Source organism: Sebastes umbrosus, chromosome 16 (assembly GCF_015220745.1).
Source record: "Sebastes umbrosus isolate fSebUmb1 chromosome 16, fSebUmb1.pri, whole genome shotgun sequence".
In the NCBI taxonomy this organism is placed as follows: Eukaryota; Metazoa; Chordata; class Actinopteri; order Perciformes; family Sebastidae; genus Sebastes; species Sebastes umbrosus.
In genome coordinates this window covers 21,205,264-21,227,926 of record NC_051284.1, presented here as the reverse complement: position 1 = coordinate 21,227,926, position 22,663 = coordinate 21,205,264, and the positions used below count along the sequence as shown (strand labels likewise).

The 22,663-nt window shown below is 39.2% G+C and overlaps 2 protein-coding genes and 1 long non-coding RNA gene across 4 annotated transcripts in view; 1 reads left to right on the top strand and 2 right to left on the bottom strand.

The window, feature by feature from the left end:
• stard9 (StAR-related lipid transfer (START) domain containing 9) overlaps nt 1-7,842 on the bottom strand; it is a 47,699-nt gene extending 39,857 nt beyond the window's left edge. Inside the window, exons 1-3 of one of the 2 annotated variants that reach the window (XM_037796494.1) lie at nt 7,433-7,842; nt 3,831-3,900; nt 283-399 (exon numbers count right to left, since the gene is read on the bottom strand). In XM_037796494.1, coding sequence (XP_037652422.1) covers nt 283-399; nt 3,831-3,900; nt 7,433-7,479 — 234 coding nt within the window. In that variant the 5' untranslated portion in view covers nt 7,480-7,842. The remainder of the gene's footprint in view (nt 1-282; nt 400-3,830; nt 3,901-7,432) is intronic. The other variant, XM_037796493.1, reaches the window with a different exon arrangement.
• Nucleotides 732-13,705, top strand: LOC119504416. Its single transcript, XR_005210564.1, has 3 exons — nt 732-742; nt 6,823-6,824; nt 13,334-13,705. It is a non-coding gene; the product is annotated as an uncharacterized LOC119504416 (long non-coding RNA).
• Nucleotides 10,144-21,768, bottom strand: cdan1 (codanin 1). Its single transcript, XM_037796495.1, has 28 exons — nt 21,522-21,768; nt 20,002-20,696; nt 19,716-19,910; nt 19,185-19,375; nt 18,788-18,901; nt 18,604-18,682; nt 18,339-18,459; nt 17,792-17,901; nt 17,495-17,584; nt 17,293-17,368; nt 16,947-17,152; nt 16,577-16,709; nt 16,198-16,341; nt 15,899-16,065; nt 15,648-15,729; nt 15,433-15,522; nt 15,295-15,349; nt 14,921-15,057; nt 14,724-14,827; nt 14,219-14,368; nt 13,968-14,031; nt 13,729-13,807; nt 13,030-13,256; nt 12,726-12,833; nt 12,556-12,619; nt 12,199-12,410; nt 11,229-11,336; nt 10,144-11,104 (listed from the first exon to the last, which is right to left on the bottom strand). The coding sequence occupies exons 1-28, from the start codon at nt 21,597-21,599 to the stop codon at nt 10,982-10,984; spliced, it is 4,002 nt and encodes a 1,333-aa protein (XP_037652423.1). The 5' UTR covers nt 21,600-21,768; the 3' UTR covers nt 10,144-10,981.
• Nucleotides 21,769-22,663: the final 895 nt, after the last annotated feature.

Genomic DNA, 22,663 nt, shown 5'->3' with positions numbered 1-22,663 from the left:
CTACGATAACCACAAGCATGAACCACAGTAGCAACATCAGAGAACAGTTGGGTTTGAGGCTGAATGCTGGATGTAAACTCTGATGTTGTAACGTACTGTGGAGGGGCCTCTTCAGTCATTATTCAGGCTATGCTCCATAGCATGTAAATGGGAAAATTATGGGATTATTGCAAAAGTTCAGTGAGCAACCAGTGTTAAAAACCTATCATTGGAATACTGCCATATTTAAAGTAAGGTCAAAAGCAGTTTTCTATAAACACAGTTAGGGAGTTAGGTCATTACCTCCTCCTGCGAGGCATAGTGAGGCTCTGCAGGGTCCACCGACCAGTAGCAGTAGTCAAAACAAAACTCCAGAAGCTTCTCCCTCGAATCTCCAGCACCGTCTGTACGTCCATCCAGCTACAGGGAGGAAAACAGAAGAGTAAAGCACATTAGGATTCATTTTTACACTTTTCTTTATTAGATATGTTCCAATAACAGTCAACATCCTATATTGTATAAAGACAAAACCTGCTTACGTTTTATAATATACAAAATCCCAGTAATAAAAGCCAGGTACTATAGCTTTTGTTTATGGGACTGTTACAGTGTAGAATTGCAAGCAAGCTGTTTCCATTCATTAGCAACGCATTCACTCCTCCTCCAGTACTTTAGTCGGCTCACTGCATTAACAGTAAACACCTTTCTGCCACAGTGAGTGAATCCTGAACTGGGGAAAGACAGCACAGCAGCATTTGGACTTGTCCAGGCACAACAGATGCACTGGAAACACAGTACAGCATCTATTCTTCTAAATCACTGCATTCAACCTGGAGAACCTTATTATTCTTACAGAGAGCACGCTGTTATCTTCCATTTATTACGTTCAATGTATTCCAAGAGTGTTTTTTTAGGGTTATAAATCTATTCAGACGTATCCACTTTACTTAAATCTTACTCCATGTACTTGCATATTAATTCCAAGTAGACAAGACGTTTGTGAGCACTGGAGCGTGCATGTGATTTACACCTTACTGTAAACTAGGGATGCAAAACCAAACCGTAATAAAACGAACCATTCAATGACAAACTGGGCTTGTTGAATTATTGAACCACAATTAAATACAGGCCTGCTAATTATTTGATGAGTTGCCAGAGACACTGAAGAGACAATTATCTGAACATAGGCCTACTTGACCATTAAGTAGCCGGCCTTATGTCATGTAGAAAGTCAGTGTTGTGGCTTCATATTATATAGAAATGTTATTCTATCCATCTATTTATATATTTTTGGAGTTCAAAGTTTTTCTTTTCCCTACTGTGCAAAACAAACCCCAAAACCGCAATACAAACCGAACCATGGGCTTGTTGATCTGTTGCACCACTACTGTAAACACAGCATGTATTTTAACTGCATTGAATCTTGGGTCTATTGAGGTAGATGTCAGTGGAGAAAGTGATTGATCTATAAAGGATGTCTTTCTCTATGATTGTTGATAGTCTGTCAATATATTAATATAATATACTTCAGGTATGCCTGGGTTAAATCCCAGTTGTCATAATACAATGAAACATCATTCCAGCATTAGAGTTACAATATTCGTTATCTATTTGGCTACAGCAACCAGGTTTAACAGCTTTAATTCTAACTAATAATGATCTACTCCTTTTAAAAGATTTGTATTTTCCCAATGAAAACTGGTAAACATTGAAAATTATTATCAAGTACACCACTTCTTCAGATTAACCTGTTTTATGTGTATACCATAATAACATTATCAATGTCAAATAGAGTCACACAGCTCTTGTTGCAGTGCCAAGAATTGTTTCTCTTAAGCCCTTTCTTTTTAAGTCTTACAATAAACCCTGGCATTATACCATTGATTTTTGGCATATCAGATGTGTTACTATCAGACTCCAGTATAATTGCAGTGGAAATTGTTTGAGGTGACTTCATGGTATCATGTTTATTTGGCGGTGAAGGCTCAGTTGCAAAATCAGCATCGTTGGAGTTGGTAAGGGTTAAATGTCTTGCTCAACGACACTTCAGTGGTAGATTCATGCCAAGGAGAGCAGCCTGCAGCCAGCAAACCAAGCAGTCAGTCAATTATCTAAATCATTATCCAAATGATTAATCCACCCAACTCTCTATGTAAATAACCTTTCCTTTCTCTAACTGCAGCATGAGGCAACACTAAGCTCTGGGTATCAATTTTGTTCACAGCAATTGGCTTGCCTGAAAGCATGATTCTTTAACCCCACAGCACTTTTAGGAAATTCAACAATGGCCTTATAGTGTGAGGGATTAGCCAAGAGCAACACCAGCCGCAGGCCAACAGAGCTCCAACCACTGATAAAGACTCATGTTTTACAACTATGTTACAAAAAAATTACGGAAATCTTTTTTATCGTTTCACACTTTTTAAATGTAGTTCAGTAGCTCTTTATAGCTTGTATTACTTAGCTTTACATTTATTGTCCTTTAAAATCTGCACTTTTTTTTCTTTCTGTCTGTCTCAGATATTCCAAAACTGTCCCACTTTCCATAAATAATGATTCCCATAAGGCCCGCAATAGCCTTGGAGCCTTGATCCTTTTCCATGGCAGAGGGAGGCCATATGTGGTTTGTCTCTGTCACATCATTTGTAACAGATTCTCTCCTCCCCCACCCAGCTTCTCTCCATACGTCAGCATTTTAAATGTAAACAGAAGGGGCAGCTCTGTAACTACCAATATGATCAACAAAGGTCTTTATATACAGGTTGTAACTAGATGTGAGTTTTGAAATTAGCTGTAAGCTGAATTTGATGTTTGCATCACTTGTACACATTAGAGATGGACATTTTGATATATGATCCTCAACAAAATAATGTGCCTCTACAAGCAATACCCTTCAAACACACAGAGTTTTATCATCTCGATATGCGCTAATGCAAACAATCACAAGGAAAACTAATGGTGTAAATGCTCCAGGCTGTCTGCAGGCAATGCAGCTCAACCAATCAGACTAGTCTTCTCGGCCGTCTCACACAGCAGGTTGGTAAGTATCAGCTTACAAGAATGTGCAGCTCACATAATTACTTTTTTCAAATGTGTCATTGAAACCTAAACTAATAACTAAACCAAAAATTACCCTTTTCCGCCAAAACAGTATAAAACAACATTTCACTCTTGCAAATAAGACTATTATTAATAAGTCCTGGAGCCAGATTCCCAGTTAAAACACCTAATTTAACACCAAAGCTAATACATTATATCTCATTTACTAAAGGTTTATTTTGGTGAGGTTTTTAAAGGTGCTATTGATAACATTCAGCCACTAGATGGCACACCTTGTTAGAAGTGGTAGATATCTTCCACATGGAAAAACAAAACAGTAATTTTGGACCCACCAACATTTTTAAATTGATTAATTAATTCTTTTTTTTAAGGAAAAACCTTTCTAAAAGCTCCATGGATGTATTATAAATTATTTTAATTATCTGTCTACATAAAAATGGCATCAAGAAGACCTTTAAGGTTTAAATTTACATAAAAAAATAAGTCTGGAGTACATGAAGTCTGCTGTAGTTGTGTTGCAGTTTTGTATTGGTGTGCAGAGTGTTAGAGTGCATGTGTTTGATAGGAGGGGTCTCTCAATCAGTGTGTATGTGTGAGCTCAACACATACAATAAACAACAGTGATATCAAGCAGGAAAAGGCTGATCCAAGGCTGTAAACATCCTGTTGCTGTGATAGATACCCTCTACACACTACTCCCAGTCCTACCAACTAAAGAAACACAAATAATGAATAATAATATTGGATATAACTGTGCAGCAGTTTGTTTATTTGCACACCAAAATACTCACCTTTACATTTTTGATGCTCACAAGCTTTTCCTCCACCTGAACTGCTAGCCTTCCTCCATCCGCACTCTCCCTGTGAGCAAGAAGACAAACGATTGCTTCAGTCAACTCTGTAAACATCCATATTTGGAAGCGCAAAAGAAACGTGACGAATGTTTATGAGAAGCGAGAGGGATCAGATCGGAGAGAAACCGTTAACACATGCTTCCAATAGGAGGAGAGAGGATCTAAGAGACGCTATCAGTGTTGATCAGTGTCTCCAGGTCCAAATGCAAACCGGACAGAGATTTAACAAAGGTTTCACAGACAGATTCAAATAGGTTTAAAACCGTCTTTTTGCAGATGCAGATGTAATTGAGAGGGTGGTCAGATAAATTAAGGCCACTTGACTTGAGGCTGTCACATGACAGTTAACACAATGAATCTTTGTGTGTGTGTGATCCATGAAATCGCCACTGACCAGTTTCAGATTCAAATGAAAACAGACCGAGACTCCACTCTGATGAGGCAGCTTGGGCTGTCTCCACAAATTCAAGAGCATGCACAAGTTTTGTGTGTGTGTGTGTTAGTATAATTGGGACCAGCGTGCGTCCTCGCATGTGTGTAAAACCAGGTCAACTCGGCTATGTGTGTGCTTCAGCAGCTGGACCGAGCACATCTGATGCAACACAAGCGAAACTGGAGGCAATCACAACATGGAGCAGAGAGAATTTCGATTTCCAGGAGCGGTAATGATGGCAAATGCTGCCTGTAGTGCAAACGCTCCGTCTCTGTGGTGGGTTAGGGGGGTAGAAGAGGAGGCTGTTGTAATCGTCAGCTCTCCCTGTGCCTCACCATGCGGGACTCATTTTGCCAACCCCAGCAGTGGCCCAACCCAAAACCACCAACCTTCAATCTCAGGCTCTAAGTAGCACGGAGGGGAGGAGGTTGGTGGTGGAAAATAGTAAACCTCATAAAAATGTGTGTTGATACAAACCCAAAACGAGCAATTTCACAATCAGGCTGCACATGTGTGAGTGGGTTCTTGCATTCTCAGGGGGGGGGACACATTGAATCCTTAAAACAAAGAGCAACACACTTCTGTGCCCGGCCGAATGAGGAATGCAGCTGACCAAGGCTGGTGTTATCTCCGTCACACAGCAGGTCCTCATTCAAATATAGAAATAAGGAAATACATCATTCACTTATTAAAAAGAAAAATAGAAAAGAGCAGAGGGAAGTGAGACTGACAGAAGCAGAAATCAGGAAGCAGAGATTTGCATGACTGTGAACATTATGTATAAGAAATCTTTTTGTTATGCAAAACACCAGGAAGAGTGGTTGAAAGAATCATTGTCCAGCCCTTCGTAGCCTGAATAATGCTTTGTTATGGTACTGTAGTGGCCTTCAGATTAAGCACCTCTGCAAAACATCCCGCAGGAGTTCAATTTATTTCAATGTACTACTATAAGACTTTATATATACTATATCCCCAGGTCCTGAATATCTGTTATTCAACATGTTGTAGCAATTTTCCTGTTAATGTAAAGGGGTGCTCCAGTGGAGCAAAGTAACTTTACAACCTCTGTGTGTTACTCTGCTACTTAAACAGCAGATTTCACAGCACTGTAAAACAGGGGGGAAACTATTTTCCATAAATGCCTCTCACTATACGAAGGGAATTGCTTAAAGTCAAATGAGCAAATGAGATGAGAAAATGAGTCTGTTTTGTATATTAAACATTTTTTACTTACAAATATGGCTTGAGGAGTTAATTATCTGATCAACAGAACAAAATGATGAAGCACATTCAAGCCTAAACAATATTAGTTGAAGTAATCGTCTTTTCTTTTGTTTCATGTTATGAAATTAACCTCTTAAACCCCACTGTTACAGCAGTGGCCTATTCATTACACAGTTATTCTGTGCAGGTAAACACTGCACATAAAAGTAGAAGTTTATATTCAATTTTAGTGGAGATCTCAAAGTTTTGAAAGATAGCAATGCCAGATTGAATTTGGGGGGATGTGTATAAATTCATGCACAAGACACCTAGAGTATAAGCATTTGATGCAAAGGTGCAGCCATGTAAAACATGGAGTCTTGGGTTGATCATTTTTACTGTAAACATTGTTTAATTTCAATGAAGAGCTGAAACAAGATGATACACAATATATACTATATAGGCTACTGTAAAACAATGCAGACTAACTAATATTAATTTACAATATTGATTAATATTTTGTCTATATAAACCGTTTTGTTTAACCAACCAACCAACCAAAAACAAAGATATTAAGTATAAGACAGAAAAGCAGCAGATCATCACATCTGAGGCAGGCAATAATTATATAATATATATATATATATATATATATATATATATATATATATATATATATATATATATATTATATTATATTATTATATATTATTTTATTATATAATATATTATATTATAATATAATTATATTATATAAATATATTATATATATAATATTATTATATTATATATTAATATAGTATATTATATATAATATAATATATTATATTAATATATTATATATATATATATATATATATATATATATATAAAATTATATTATATATATTAATATATTATATATATATATATATATATATATAATATATTATATTATATATAAATAATAGGACGAATACTTTGAGTTTCTTATACTCTTCAGATAAAACTTAAGGCTCTGTTAACTTGTGATGGTGTTTTTCCACATTATTTCTGTACACAATTGCTTGATTTAAATGTTCTAAATAAAACATTAACTTAATACTGATTCATGCATAGGGGCAGTCACACACACAGAGAGAGAGACAGCAAAGGTGTTTTAAATACATCAATTAATTTCTAATAATACACCCCATTATCTTAAGATAGAGATAGATAGATATTAACTTTATTGATCCTGAGGGAAATTCAAGTTTCCAGCATCACAGTTCCATAGTGCAAAAAATGTTAGTAAAAAGGCAGTAAAAAAGTTAGTAGTGCAAAATACAAAAACATATACCAGATATAAAAATACAAGGAGAAGAAGAAAACTGTTAAAACTGAATATAGTGCAGGATAACAGCTGTGATACAGGACTATTAAAAAGTGAATATAGTGCAGAAGAGACTATTAAAAATGAGTATAGTGCAGAAGAGACTGTTATAAATGAGTATAGTGCAGAGTAACTCCAGTAGCTTAGTCTATGGAAGTGCATTGTGTGCATTATGATCTGTCCTGCAGACAGTTAATGCTTGCTGTAAAGATAAATGGCTTCAGTGAGACACTTTAAACTAAACTGGCTCCAAATTGTTTGAACATTACTCAGACAGCACCACACACAAGCTGCTGCTTAGTCAGACAACCCTACTGACAGCCTCAGTTGTCATCATCCACCATGTGCACCACTTCACTGTGAGTTTACAGCTAACACAAAAACACGAGAAGCTCATTGTTTTGTTTGTAATTAGCGCCAAAGCAGCAGCCTAAAGTCCCATGACTAGCAACAACACTTCTGACATGAATTGAGATATGGAGGCGACAATAATAAAGTTAAAATGATGTCGTTTAATTAGCTAGTATAAACAATAAACGTTAGATAACTTACCTTGCGTTGAGAGGACGGACTCGAATGGCAACTTTAACGTTTGCCATGATGCCTTCACGGACTCTCTCAACAGTTGACTAACTCGGAGCTAACTCGGTGGGAAATAACAGTTCCCGTGTGGGCATTTTTGTGAGTCTTCTTGCATATTATATAATCCGGTAAAGTTTATTATTAAAAAGCGGGAAGAAAGTGTCCAAGGCATCCGCTGTTTTAAGTCATCTCTACCGGCTGGCTGGTCGAGGGTTCAACCGCCCGCCGCGGCTCAACTAAACAACTCCCACTGAAGAAGTTAAACTTCCTGCTGGACAGACAGACAGAGAGAGAGAGAGGGAGGGAGGGGAGATGCTGCTGGATACTCCTCCTCCTCCTACCACACTACAACATATTCAAATGTGTTTTTTCCTTTTTTTGCATGTCTGTTATTATTTAAATCTACAAATCTACAATTCAAAATGGGGATTACTTTTTCTTTTCTTTTTTTAATATAGGGTTAGTGGGTTAGGGTTATATGTGTGTGTATATATATATATATGTGTGTCAATACAATAGATTCATATAAATGTTTTCATTACAATTTTTAGGGTTAGGGTTAGGGTTTAGGGTTAGGGTTAGGGTTAGGGTTAGGGTTAGGGGTTAGGGTTAGGGCTAGGGGTTGGGGTTTTGGGGTTAGGGCTAGGGGGTTAGGGTTAGGGGTTAGGGTTAGGGCTAGGGGGTTAGGGTTAGGGTTAGGGGTTAGGGTTAGGGCTAGGGCTAGGGTTAGGGGTTGGGGTTTTGGGGTTAGGGTTAGGGTTAGGGTTAGGGGTTAGGTTTTGGGGTTAGGGTTAGGGTTAGGGGTTAGGGTTAGGGTTAGGGTTAGGGGTTAGGGTTAGGGTTAGGGGTTAGGTTTTGGGGTTAGGGTTAGGGTTAGGGGTTAGGGGTTAGGGTTAGGGTTAGGGGTTAGGGTTAGGGTTAGGGGTTAGGTTTTGGGGTTAGGGTTAGGGTTAGGGGGTTAGGGTTAGGGGTTAGGGTTAGCGTTAGGGTTAGGGTTAGGGTTAGGGGTTAGGGTTAGGGCTAGGGCTAGGGTTAGGGGTTGGGGTTTTGGGGTTAGGGTTAGGGGTTAGGGTTAGGGTTAGGGGTTAGGTTTTGGGGTTAGGGTTAGGGTTAGGGGTTAGGGGTTAGGGTTAGGGTTAGGGGTTAGGGTTAGGGGTTAGGTTTTGGGGTTAGGGTTAGGGTTAGGGGTTAGGGTTAGGGTTAGGGTTAGGGGTTAGGGTTAGGGTTAGGGGTTAGGTTTTGGGGTTAGGGTTAGGGTTAGGGGTTAGGGGTTAGGGTTAGGGTTAGGGGTTAGTGTTAGGGTTAGGGGTTAGGTTTTGGGGTTAGGGTTAGGGTTAGGGGGTTAGGGTTAGGGGTTAGGGTTAGCGTTAGGGTTAGGGTTAGGGTTAGGGGTTAGGGTTAGGGTTAGGGGTTAGGGTTAGGGTTAGGGGTTGGGGTTTTGGGGTTAGGGTTAGGGTTAGGGGTTAGGGTTAGGTGTTAGGGTTAGGGTTAGGGCTAGGGGTTAGGGTTAGGGATTAGGGTTAGGGTTAGGGGTTAGGGTTAGGGGGTTAGGGTTAGGGGGTTAGGGTTAGGGGTTAGGGTTAGGGTTAGGGTTAGGGTTATATGTGTGTGTATATATATATATATATATGTGTGTGTGTGTGTGTGTATATACATATATATATGTGTGTGTATATATATATATATATACATATATATATATATATATATAACACTTTATTTCAAAAGTTCAATACAATAGATTCATATAAATGTTTTCATTACAATTTTTTAAATACATTTTACAGTATAAAAATAATATAAAATATCTTGGGTTTTGTCATACCTTAATTTCATGTGATTTGTCCAGCCGTTATGACATAAAGACATCTGTATAACAATGATAACTGCACACAATAAACATTTAACTTGTGTGTTTCAGTCTGTGGGGTGGATTTGTGGAATGGGTTAGGTGATGGGAGCGGAGCACAAATATAAATCACTTTAAAAAGCTATACAAAAAAGATATTTTTGAGAGGTATAAGGTTGAGGAAGAGTTGTGATACGGGTTGCGTTAAGGGTTGGTTTATATCTACTTTTTAACTCCGGATGGATATGTGGGGTGCAAATAAACTTGGGATGCTGTTCATATATTTAATTTGGGATGTAAATAAATCTTGGATAGTTTATATATTATATTAGCATTCTATGATATATGAGTTATTAGAGGAGAAGTGAGAAAGGGGTAGGGAAATATAAGTTTTACTTCTACCTACTCCTTTTCGGACACTATTACTCTTGTTTTGTTTGTTATTATTTTGTGTCCGTTTTTATTTATTTTTATGTTCGAAATAAAGTCTTTCATTCATTCAAAATCTTTTTATTGGGGTTTTGCAGGATATAGCAAAAGTGCAGCACTATTCGGTAACCAAAGAGGAATGACAAGGTATGAGTATACATTATTAGCAGCTGGCACCAATGCCAACAAACAAACAAGTCAAAACAAAGGATGTATTATAATCTATGTATATCAACAATAAAACAATCCCTCCCCAGTCACTACCAGCAAGTCATACGGAAAGCTGACTGTCACGCCAAGGACATGCGATGAATGATTGAATACTGAGTGATGTAGTCACTCTGCACTTAGTAATCAAGTACTTACAGTATCTGTAATGTATTTAAAAAAAAGACAATAAACATTTAAACCAGAATACATCTTTATTAATATTTTTTGTGGCGACATAAAAAATATTTCAATTTTAAAAAAGCAGCAAGAAATACAGCGATCGTTCAACATGAACTAAAAACAATCACAAACGCAGTCTTGCATTCTTGAAATAAACATGCAATCACTAGTAGTAGCGGTCAAAGGCAGTATGTGAAAGTGCTATACTAAAATAAACACATTTTATTTTCTCTGGTGAGTCTAAAAACCAACAAAATTCAAATTCTTCAGTTCATTTTAGTACAAGGTGTTTTTTTTACAAACTATGGCTTGTCTGGTGGAATATTATATGTAAAATAAAAAGGGAACATAATTGTATGTTTTAATGAGTCAAGGACTTTATGGTGACACTGAAGTTACTCAGTTTGAGTCACCAGCAGTTTAATGCTGATCTTTGTCAATTCTCTGCTATGGTCTTGGATGTTTGAAATGTTTCATCTACTAGTATTTCCCTTCGGACAAAAATCAGGTTTACTTGCAGGAAAGTGCAACAGATCTAAAAGTTGTGAGATGGTGTGGTCCCCTAGCTACTCCTGACTGGCAGGGCTCTGTGGTTCTCATCGTCACCTTAGCAAAAGAGCAGAGGGACTCATGAAAGGCTGTTGTCACTTCACAGGTGGAGAACAAAAGTATGAAGCTTGCAAAGCCTGTGCAAAGCCAGCTTTGATGGGCTGTGCAGTGGCAATTTGAAAAAAATGGTCAACAACAAGAAGTCACCCAGATCTGTCTCCCTCCTGAGTAGCATACTGACATAAAAACACTGTGGTGATCACAGAAAAGATGCTGTGGGATGCTGGGTAGTATTATTGTTGTCATGTAGCTCCCTCTACTGTCTGTTGCGAGACCTGCAGCATGTCCATGTGGCTCTGCAACTCAGCCAGAGGCAACGAGGGTTTAATACTCTGTGACTGCAGCTGGAAATTCTCTATCAGCTCCTGAAATGACACGGAAATGAGAGAACAAAGTGAGCAAGATGAAAGAGTCAAAGAGGTCAAATCGCTAGTAAAAAGAAATAATTTCCAAGGAATAAGAGATGACAAGAATGCAATGAACCCTCACCGCTGGCAAGGCCAAGTTTGATAGCTTCCTCCAATGAGATATGACCTCTTCCTCGCTCAAGACTCCTCTGTCGACCAGCTTTCTAACCAGGAACAGGTAGTTGTTCCACTAAAAAGACAAAGGAACGCATTACAAAAGGTTAAGAGACAGAGTCAAACAACTTTAAAAGAAATTAACAGTGATGGAAAAGGTTAAATCTGACAAAATAATGTCATCAAAAATTGGTTTTGGAGAACTGAGAGCTACACAGAGCTGAGAAAAAAGGATGTGAAATACTGGAGCATGCTGGTGGCCAATACAGGTCAGGGACCTTTGTAGCATGTCCTCTTCCCTAAATCCTTTCCTGTCTGTCTCTATACTATCAGCATTCAACTCATGCAAAAATGCAAAAAAAACAAATTATAAAGAATGTAAAACACCTGCAGTAGGAAATAAACAAAAAAATCATCTCATCTCTCTACAGAAGCCCTAAACAGACATGATTCAAACATTTTTTTTAATGCTGTTATCTCAAGATCACAAGTTAATTATGTTGTTATCTCCAGAAAATGAGCTTTGTTATCTTGAGATAACAATATAAACAACTCATTATCATGAGAAAAAGGTTGTTTTCTTTTATTACTTTGGGTTAAATCCGCCGATGGTAAGTTAATTCCAACGGCCCAGATCGAGCTGACAGCATGAATGTATACATCCACAGCTGACAGTGATGGAAGATTGTGATTGTTTAATACAAATATTTTTCATTGCTTATTTTTGTTTTAGTTTACTATAATAACCCTGTTGCTTTATATCCTTGATCTGTAATGCTTGCAGGGTCTATAGAGGGCTATGCCATGCACATCCAGTATGTAGTGAGGTATTTGATGGGAATATCCTATAAACATATATAAAGGTAGAAGAGGTTGTAGTAGCATCAATAATGCTTCTGTATCAGTCATAGCAGCAGTGGTGGTGGTGGTGGACGTACCTCAGTGTCGCTGGCCTTCAGCACAGCAGTGACAGTGAGCGGGGTGAAGAGCAGGTGGAGGGGGGCGGAGGAGCAGGAGTCTCCTTCCCACAGCTCAGCAAGCTGCTCCAGCAGCGTTCTGACAGGAGGCTCTGATCCTGAACCGGGACCCACAACAACCCCATCACCTCCGCTGCCCCCTGACAGAGACAGTACGGGCAGCTCTGCAGACACTGAGCAGATACACACAACAGTACATCAAGTAGACTTTATGTTGCTATTAACCAGTTTACAGTTAAACAGTGAGCACAGTGCATGTCATAAAGACATAGTTTCCCTGTAATTAAAAAAGAGTCCATCTTTCACAGACTCTCTTACCCAGTTTGCAGGCCAGTAGGACAGTAAGGTTCAGTAGCATCTGCTCCGACACCACAGTTGAGAACTAAGTGAAGAGAAAAGAGGAACACAGTGTGATGCATACTGGCAAAAATCAGTAAATCCATCATTAGTTTGTTTTTTGTTTTGTTGCACTTGTGTGTTTCATGTACCTTTCTGCAGGCCAGTGTGTCTCCCACTCTCTGTAGCAGCGTTTTGAGCTGAGAGTCGGTCGGCAGCTCCTCATCAGTCCTGGGGCCAACAGCAGTACTCAGGAACTCCTATATTAAAATTTAAGCAGGAGTTCAGACTTGATATTATCTACTTTTACTTCAGTGAGAGGGTTTATTCGTAGAAGATGCAAGTTTTCATTCTTGAATTTCCTTTCCACAATGTCAAGATAACAAAAGGGGGTTAACAGTGAAGTTCTGTGCAATTCCCCTCCATGTATTTGTATTTCTTCTCATGCAGGCATACCTTTATTTCAATGAGGATGTCAGAGGGCCGTGAAGCGCTGTGGTTGCAGTGCGGAGGGCAGGATGTCACTCTCTCACTTCCTTGTTTCCTCCTGGGAGTAGTCGACTGTTCTTGGGTGACCAGCTCAAGCACAGCCCCCTCTGCATCCTTCGAGTCTGGAACCACTGGGCTACCCACGGCCTTCATCACGCGATCATACCGGCTCTTCCACTCTCGTCTTATCAGGGCTGATGGTGAGAAAACAAAAAAACAGACTTTACAACGCTCTGGAGTTATTGGAAATGTCGGAAATAATACTATGCAGCCACCACTAGAATCTAATTCTACAAATAGTTTAATACTAATAACATTAGTGTAGCCTAATCTTTACCGGCAGCTGTGCAGAAATACAGGGTTTATATAGAATGAACAGACATGCAAAAAAAAAAAAAAAGCTGCGCAGCATTTGAATGTTGATTTAGAATTTGAATGTCAATGTAATGAATGAAGCTTCGAAGCTATAAACCAAGTTTTTGCGGAAAAAATTGGAAGGCAAATACAGTAACAAGCAATAAGGGCAATGTCTCGTAAAAAAGAAAAGAAAGAATGTGTCCTGCATTGGAAACCGGAAGGAATCAATTTATTTCAGAGTGTACGTGATTTTCTACTTAACACAGTGAAAACATGCAAAAACACAAGCAAGGTGCATCAAGTAGCTACCTGTGATGTTGGCGGAGAGCCAGCTGCAGGCCTTTTCTGTTGCAAGACGTTTGGTGATATTTTCAGATGTAGCCAAGACCTGCAGAGATAATGAGTAACAAAACATGAGAACAACACACACAAAAATTTCTAATGGGTTTTTGCTTCCCTTTTTAAAAAAAACACTGTTAGAAGTGCTTTGGGAACATTTTTGATATGACATCATATCATTTCTGCATGGTAATTTTTACAGGACTTACGGCAGGGGAGGTCTCATCGGAGAGCAGGATTCGTATGGCCTCAGGACTCTTCTCAGAGCAAAATCTGCAAAACCACATTGAGATTACCACACAAGTGAAATGCTACAATAGTTTCTTTCACCTCCAACAACCAAATGGCCATTCTCTAACACATGCTTATGACTGTTAAAAAAGGAACCTGGTACTAATATAATTTCAAATCTATGAACTTTTAGAGGAAGGCTGGCTGTCTGTAAAAGAAGCTGTCTTACCTGGTTGCTTTGGCCAGGGCCTCCAATCCTGCGACACACAGCTGAGCACAGATGGAGTCATTCAGTTTTGAAGGACTTGAGTTTGGCAACTTCAGTCCATCTCGCAGCATCTTCTCACCTCGCTCTACCAACCCACTCACTAATGTGGCCCTGTTGAGGATCCCCAAGTAGACATTAACACACAAACACACACGTCGTACATAGACAAAAACAATCACATACATACTTTACAGCTCAGTTTTGATTATGTTAAAATAGTATTTTGATACACATACAGTACATCTATGCAGAGTGGTGAATTCACACCAGCCACCTCCTAAGTGCTGGTAAATCTGGACTGCTGAACAGTCACTAGCCTGTTAGGTAGGCAACCAACCAAAGTTGCAGGCTGGTTAACTGCTATTCTAAGTAAATAAATAAAAAATGTGAAAGATAGTTAATTTAGAAATATGTTTCTGCTTATGTGCACTTCCCAGACCCAACAATCCAGCTCTGCGATACTTACTTCATGTGCTTGACGGCATTGGATCCAACTCTCTCAGCTACAAACTCCACGGTGCGACGCAATGACGGAGGCTGGTTGTGAAAGAAGGCTTGCTCCAGGTCCACCTGTCACATTTAAGTTGGTTTCAATACTCGCACACAGGCAATTTAGGGATGTCATTTCCCATTTCACTTACACTGCCTATCCCGTTGACTCACCTGCAGTTTCTGCTGCAACCTGTTGGCAGTTGGCATATCCTTAAGCTCAGCAGAAGTGGGAGTGATCTTGCGGATAATTCCTCCGCTCTTGGCGGCGCTTCCAGACACGAAGGCCGCTAGGAGCTTACGGAACTCACCTGGACCGATGAAAACAAGGCAGAACATCGATCCACATACTAAACAAGTGCATATTGCTTTATGGCCTATTTGTAATGAACATACCAAATGTGATCTAAGCTATCTGTCTGCTGATTAACAGCCTTTCTCTCTTCTATAGAAAACACTAACTATACTATTACAAAATACATATGTCAAAATTGTTTTAAATGTGGCCTTAATCCCTGAGAGGATGTAAAAGATGTCTTTCCACTCACCAAGAAATGGACAACATGTATAGAGAAGCTGCTGATCCACCAGGGGAATGCAGTCCTACAAAATAACAAGAGAAACCTCAGTATAAATAAAAAACAGCACTCGTCATTTTAAGCTTCTTGAATGAATATTTCACTTACGAGCCCTGTAGCAGTCGTGATACCGTCCTCCAGCTTGGCCACCTCAGTGAACTCATTTGTGAAGAAAATGTCCTCAGGAATCACCGGGATCTACATAAGTTCAATTACATATAACCGTTATAACATGAATATGACTTTCAAACAAACATAAAAGTGAGCTCCGTGTACTACTCACTATATACAAAAACAAATAATATCCACAAGTCGTGTCTAACCTGGAAAAGCCAACCCAACACAGACACCATTAGCAGCTTGTTCAGGTAACACATTTCTCCAGATCTGCCCAGCAGCATTCTCCTACAAGCATACAAAAGTAAGATTTAACCACATTTTCCAAGAAAGGAACAAGAGGTCAAACAACAATAAAAAGAAAGATAAAAGTGTGTGTTTTTAAGAGGTTCTTTAGACACATGTTTTTGATTTTTATTAGTTTTAGAAATGTTTAAGTGCAGAAATGGAGACAGACCTGTACAGGAGAAGCAGTTTGCCCAACGCAGTTCTATAGCAGAGCAGCAGAGGACCAATGAAGTCCAGCATGGAGAGGAACTCCACCAGCCAGGGCACAGTCAGGATGGTGCGCCTCCTTTTCATACTGTTACTCAGCACGGCGCACACATCCAGCACTGGAACACTCTGACGGACCAAGAGATTGTTTTTATGAAATAAAATGCCCATTTATTATTAATAACAAATGTCCATTAATAAAGGTATCACTGCTAGTCTTGGAGGAAAATAATCCTTTAGTATTGTTTTTTTTTGTCTCACCTTGCTGCGCAGGGCTATAGCAGTCTCCTGTATTTCCCTGGATGGTCTATCAGATGTTTGGTAAGGCAGAAAGGAAATGAATCCCAGAAACTTAGCCAGAAGACGAGCGAGGAGCAGCACTGAGGTGAACCGCTGCTTCTCATCCTGATGAGGTGGATGGAACAGAGAGACAAAGATTTATATAATGATTAACAAACAGCATGTCAGTCCGATTTGTCTTTTGTGAGTCTGACATGTTGTGATTTTTACAAATTATTCATGCTAAAAATGTTTTGCCTACTGTAAAACTAGCTTGATCCTATCTGACAAGGCACTTGAAGCACAAATCGGTGAAACTGACATTTCAATAACATCCCTTTGTCTGACTCTGACAGTATACCTGCTGCTCCATGTCCCCATCTCCCTCCTCCTCTACCTCCCCGATGGAAGCAGGAGGGCTCAGGATGGACACCTCGTCCAGCTGGAGGAGCTGCTGACACAGGCTGTCCTGCAAGTGCTGGTTCAGCTGGCAGCTGGTACACAAAATGTAAGACATGTTAGATCACAGACACAACAGACACTAACAGCTATTATCAAAGAAAATGTTTAATTTGGTTCAAAAAGCTCAAATGAAAAACTTGCTCAGGAAGTAAAATTACTGCTGTCAACAAACTTAGTCAGCTTGTCAGGTGACATAGCTCTGAAATAAATTCGATGTTTTAATGCTATATTTTTGGTATGATATAGTGTTATTGGTGGTATTTGCTCACCAGCTAGCTGTTTGCAGGAAATCCCTGAAGAACTCCTGGTGACCAGGGAAGGATGGAGGAGGGCAGGGGCCGACGACTCCATGAGGCTGAATGAGACGCTCCTCTAGACGCTTCAGACGCCCCAGGCTGTCAGCTCCAAGCATGCCTAGCAGGTCAGCATCGGGAGTATCCCCAGGAGAGCTGTTCACACGGGGGCCTTTACACATCTAAAAAAAAAAACATAGGTGGATTTATTGTGCCAACTGTTTCAAGGAGAAATGTTATCACTGTAGATGAAAATCCATTTGACATAAAAAGTATTTGTTGAGATCTATAGTGTGAGTGTGAATGAGATGCCACAGTCTACCTGAACAAGCTGCTTCAGGAACAGACGGGCAAAATGTGAATGGTTTCCTGCAGAGGTCAGTTGACTCATCATTCCTCTAAAAAAGATGGAACAATGAAACACAAAAACAGATCAGATACATGGATTGGATAAAAAAATTTTTTAAATATTTAAACTACAGCTGATCCATAAGATATAAAATTTAAAAGTTAATTGGACTTGCCTTATCCTGCTGCTGAGAACAGCGTCAAAGGTCCACCCCGGTTCTTTATGAAAGTCCTCCCATTCTCGTAACACCTCATAAAAAATATCTCTGAGAAAAGAGCAAAAACATAAAATGCAAAAGTGATGATAAAGTCTAACTCAGCAGTTTCTTTGAAGTGCGGAGCCCGTTTGTAATCATGAACTCTTCAAGTCTAGAAGTTTTACCCGATCTGCTACACACTTAAACTTTCATACAGGTAGTTTTTTTACTGTACATGAAGCAGCTGGTCAAAAGAACAAATAAACTGTGATATACCTCTGTTTTTTGAAGGTGTGGAAGGCCTTGTCACTACCGAAGTTGGACCTGTTGTCAGTAGCAGGCTGGAATGGGACTGAGTGGATGAAAGTAGAAACTGAAGGAGAGAGCTGGAACAGATGAAGGAATAAAAACATATAAACCAAACAAGAAGTAGTACAGTATCGACAGATTATGAAAATTTTAGCGATGACTTAAAAACAAATATTCTAATAAGTAAACAAAGTGGCATCTACAATACATTTATTAAACATTAATAGGGCTGCAACTAACGATTAATCTTCCAGTTATTTTTCCAATTAATCGATCAGTCATTTGGTCTACAAAGCATCAGAAAACTGTTTTTGTCCTACCAACAGTCCAAAACCCCAAATATTCAACTTATTACGATGTAACTCAAGGAAATGTAGCCAATTCTCCCATTTGAGAAGCTGAAACAGTCAAATATTTGGTATTTTTGCATGCAAAACAACTCAAATGATTAATAGATTATCAAAATAGTAGCAGATTGATTTCATGCCGATCGACTAATCCGTTAATGTGTTACCTTGGCTGTGCTTCCATCCTGGGCCTGAGTCAGACGGTCCCTGAGATCCGGAGAGAAAGACGCCACCCTTTCGTTCTCTGCCAGCAGACGCAAGGTGCACTTGTCCAAATGAGCTACCAACCTAATAAAGAATACATAGTAAGGAATCAACTCAGGGAGACTGGAGGAGCAATATCACTTAATTAGGGATCTGTGTGTGCTCATATATTAGTGAAGACGAGGAGAAATTTAGATAAACCATGACACAAGATATAAAACAACTCACTGAAACTGATTTTCCAGAACCTTCACCGCAAAATACACACAGTTGTGTACTTGTCTCAGGTAACATTGCTCCAGAACTTCTGAAAATGTGAAAAAAAAAGGGCTCAATATCAATTTCAATTCAAACCAAAATCCTAATACTTTGATGTTATAGGACTAAAGTGACATAAAAACTAATCACACACCTGAATTCACTGAACACAAACTTCCCTCTTCATCATCATGAGTGTGAGGAGACCGAGACGTTAGCAACTGCACCACAAAGAAAAGCTCCAGGAAAATGTTTGGCACAAGGTTTCCTGTAAGACATGATAACACAAACAAACTCATCAACTTTGGAGATCTTTAAAATCACTTCTTACATCTTACATACATTTGTCTGCTTACTCCTAAAGCAAACTTCAAAATTATTCTTATTTATATGTTTTAGATCTTAATTATTTACTTTGATTGATTTATATTTGCTTTGCTCACTCTGAATGTCTTTAATTATCTTAAGAAGCGATATATAAAAATATAATTAAATTTTTTCCTCCACAGTTTCTTTATGTAGCACAACAACGCCACCTTGTGGCCACTTACCAGAAATGCAGGTACAGTACAGCTCTGCCAGGAGATCCAGTTCCAAAGTGAAGGTGACTTTGGATGGTTCAGGACAGGGTGTCTGCAGATCTGGTGTACCTTTAGATCCCGTCCTAAGCCCCAACTTGGTGGGGGTGCAAGGGTCCAGAGAGGACGGTAGAGGAGAGCCGACCTGCTGAGCACGCTTTGTCCTAAAAACAAGAAATTTCTGATTGTGAAACAGCAAAGATAAACTGAGATGAAAATGATGCTGCAGTGGAGGCGAACACTAAAAATAATCAAAATAAGTAATAATGAGAAAATAAAGAAATTATATAGTGTAACATGTGTGTAAAAAAACTGTAAAAGAATACCAGCATCATAACGAGTGTATAGAATATTAATTAGAAAGATTAGCTTACATTTCTACAAACCCCTGTTGAAAGGCACAACTATAATGTAGCACTGACCAGGTCAAGAGTATAAACGCATTTGAGTCACCATTTCCTCCACTCCTCAAAAGAGGTCAACTTTCGTGTCATGTGGACTTACTTTTCCCTCTTTAGTAGCTCCCTCTCTTCCTGCAGGCTCAGAGGACTGCCCGCTGACCCCTCAAGCGACTCTACAACTGATGAGGGACTAGAAGATTCACTGAATGGGGTGGAGGTGAAGCAGGTCTTTGGTTTGGAGTGTGGCCGCTCTGCACTCACTGGTGTTGGGTTTATTCTTCTAGATGGTTTGGATGCCCTGAAGGATAGTGGAAATAAATGTAAGGCACATCTTAAAATAAGTGATGTCACTGTTGACGTTTGTTTAACTGGGAGTTGTTTAGACTCACACAGGTGAAATGGGTGATGACCCAACAGGAGGGAAGTCCTCCAAGTTGTTGAAGTTGAGCTGCCCCGCAGATGGAGGTGAAACCTCCTGGATTATCCTACTGTTCCCTCCTCCTCTACCCGACCTCCGGCCTCCACTTTCCCACCGTCCAATCTCATCACTGTGATGTCCGCCACGCCATCCTCCATGTTTCCCTTGTCCGCCCACTGCCACGCTGCCACCACTCCTCCTGCGTCCCTTCTGTGACTGGAAGCTGGGGCTGTTCTGGGGGTCAGAAGGAGAAACCACAAAGTCCCCCAGACTGACCCTCTGGGCAGACCTGCGCTCATAGCCTGAAGGCCTGGATGCAGGGCTCCATCCTGTATTAAAGGAGGGGCTGCTGAAGGCGTTGGACCCAGCAGCATCCCACTCAGTTCCAGGTGACACCGACGAAGAGGCAGGAGAAAACAGCTGGACACGGCTGGCACTCCGAGAACCAGCTCCAGCTCCACCACCAGCAGACCTGCAACCCCTCCTGTCAGCGAAGCCCTGCGTCTGTGCAGCAGGTCTGGGGCGGCTGGGGGTCTTGGCCGGCGTGGCAGGACCATGGGTTAGTGCTTGACTGCTCTGCTCTCTCAGGAAGTTTAAAAGAAATGGGACAAATTCTTGCTTGTGAACTGTCACCCCAGGTTCTCTGAATGCCAGTCTGTCACCCTCCTGTTTGAAAAGAGACACATCATAATAATAATAATAATAATAATAATACATTTATTTATAAACAGATGTTACAAGGTGCTTCACAAGACAATAAAAGCAGATAAATAAAGTAAAATATATGGTGACTGTTAAAACATAACATCAGATAATAAAAGCAGATAGAGTAAAACAAATATGGTAACTGCTAAAACAGAACATCACAGAGCATATCAATAATAATAGAAGTTGTAAAATGGTAGGACAAGTTGATACCACAAATATACAGTATATATACATAAATATATATAAATGTACACATGCGTCCAGAAACGGATGTATACATACATATATTTATACCCTTCTACTTATAGGAATGCTATCCTAAAAATAAACTAAAAAATATCTGTGACAAATATGGAATTTATAAAGCTGGCTCAGATGATCAATGCTATTTAATCCATGATGATAGAGAGTAACCAGGTCAATGAATATCTTGCTGGTCAGCTTCAGGACATTTCTGCACAAAATAGCCTGTTGACCTAGCTAACAATGCATTGACTAACATCCACTAAACTGCACAGCCTTCTTCAGATAGTACTAATAATAACAGTAGCAAAACAGCTATGTTAAACTGTTTTAACACACAATTGTCTGGGAGGGAAGTTGACAACGTAGCGTCTGGTCTGGAGTGCATCCCATCCAGGCTACAGCTAGCTAGTAGCTCTCCAGCTAAAAGTTTTGTTTACAACCAGTTGTGAGCTATGTCATCTCATAAAACACGTTATACAAGAGCAAGCACGTGTTATATGTGTGTCTCATGTGGCCCCGTAATCATTTCGGACCTACCTCGTCATTCTTTAGCCACTCCAAGACCGTTTTAATCTCCACTTTCTTCAGCAGAAGTGATTCCAAAAGAGCCGCCATTCTGGAGAGGAGCTGCGCGGCTGAGGGACTGAGGGGAGGGGGCGGGGCCAGCGTCTACGCAGGCGCGTAATGCGTGATGACGTGTACCAAGATACCAACCACGTGTGCAACTGACAAAAGCTGCAAAATGAAAACTTCTTCTTCTTCTCTGGTGTTTATTGGCGTTTATAGGTGCATTACCGCAACCTACTGGACTTGGCAGTAGATTGGCAGGAAAAAATAAATAAAAATAAAAATAAAAATAAAAATAAAAATAAAAATAAAAATAAAAATAAAAATAAAAATAAAAATAAAAATAAAAATAAAAATAAAAATACAATAAAAATAAAATTATTATTATTATTATTATTATTATTAAAAATAATAATAATAATAATAGAATAATAATAATATTACTAATAATTAAATTCTCTCCATTAATCCTGTTGCCCTTAAGTAATTAATTAGAAGATTGTGTTTGATTTAATCCTGTATGAAGTCAAAATGATAAATGGGCAAATTAGCAAATGTTACAATAATATTTAAATTGAGTTGTGATTGGCTAGACCAGAGGTCGGCAACCTTTACTATCAAAAGAGCCATTTTAGTCAAAAATTTAAAAAAAAAATCTGTCTGGAGCCGCAAAACAATTGAGCATTGTGATGAAGGTAACACAGTCTATAGTCTAAGTATATAGTATATAAGTCTAATGCAGTGAGGGCCAAAGAGCAAATGTGCGACGGAGTATTGGGGCCACATTGAGGGAAAAAAAATCGGAGATTTCCAGAATAATGTCATAATATTACGAGAAAAAAGTCGGAATGTTACGAGAATAAAATCACAACTTTAGGAGAAAAAAAGTCGTAATATTACGAGAATAAAGTCATAAATTTACGAGAAAAAAAGTCGTAATATTACGAGAATAAAGTCATAACTTTACGAGAAAAAAGTCGTAATATTACGAGAATAAAGTCATAACTTTACGAGAAAAAAATAAAATAACTCGTAAAATTGCTACTTTATAATATTGACTTTATTTTCATAATACTACAACTTTTTTCTCTTATGTTTATGACTTTATTCTC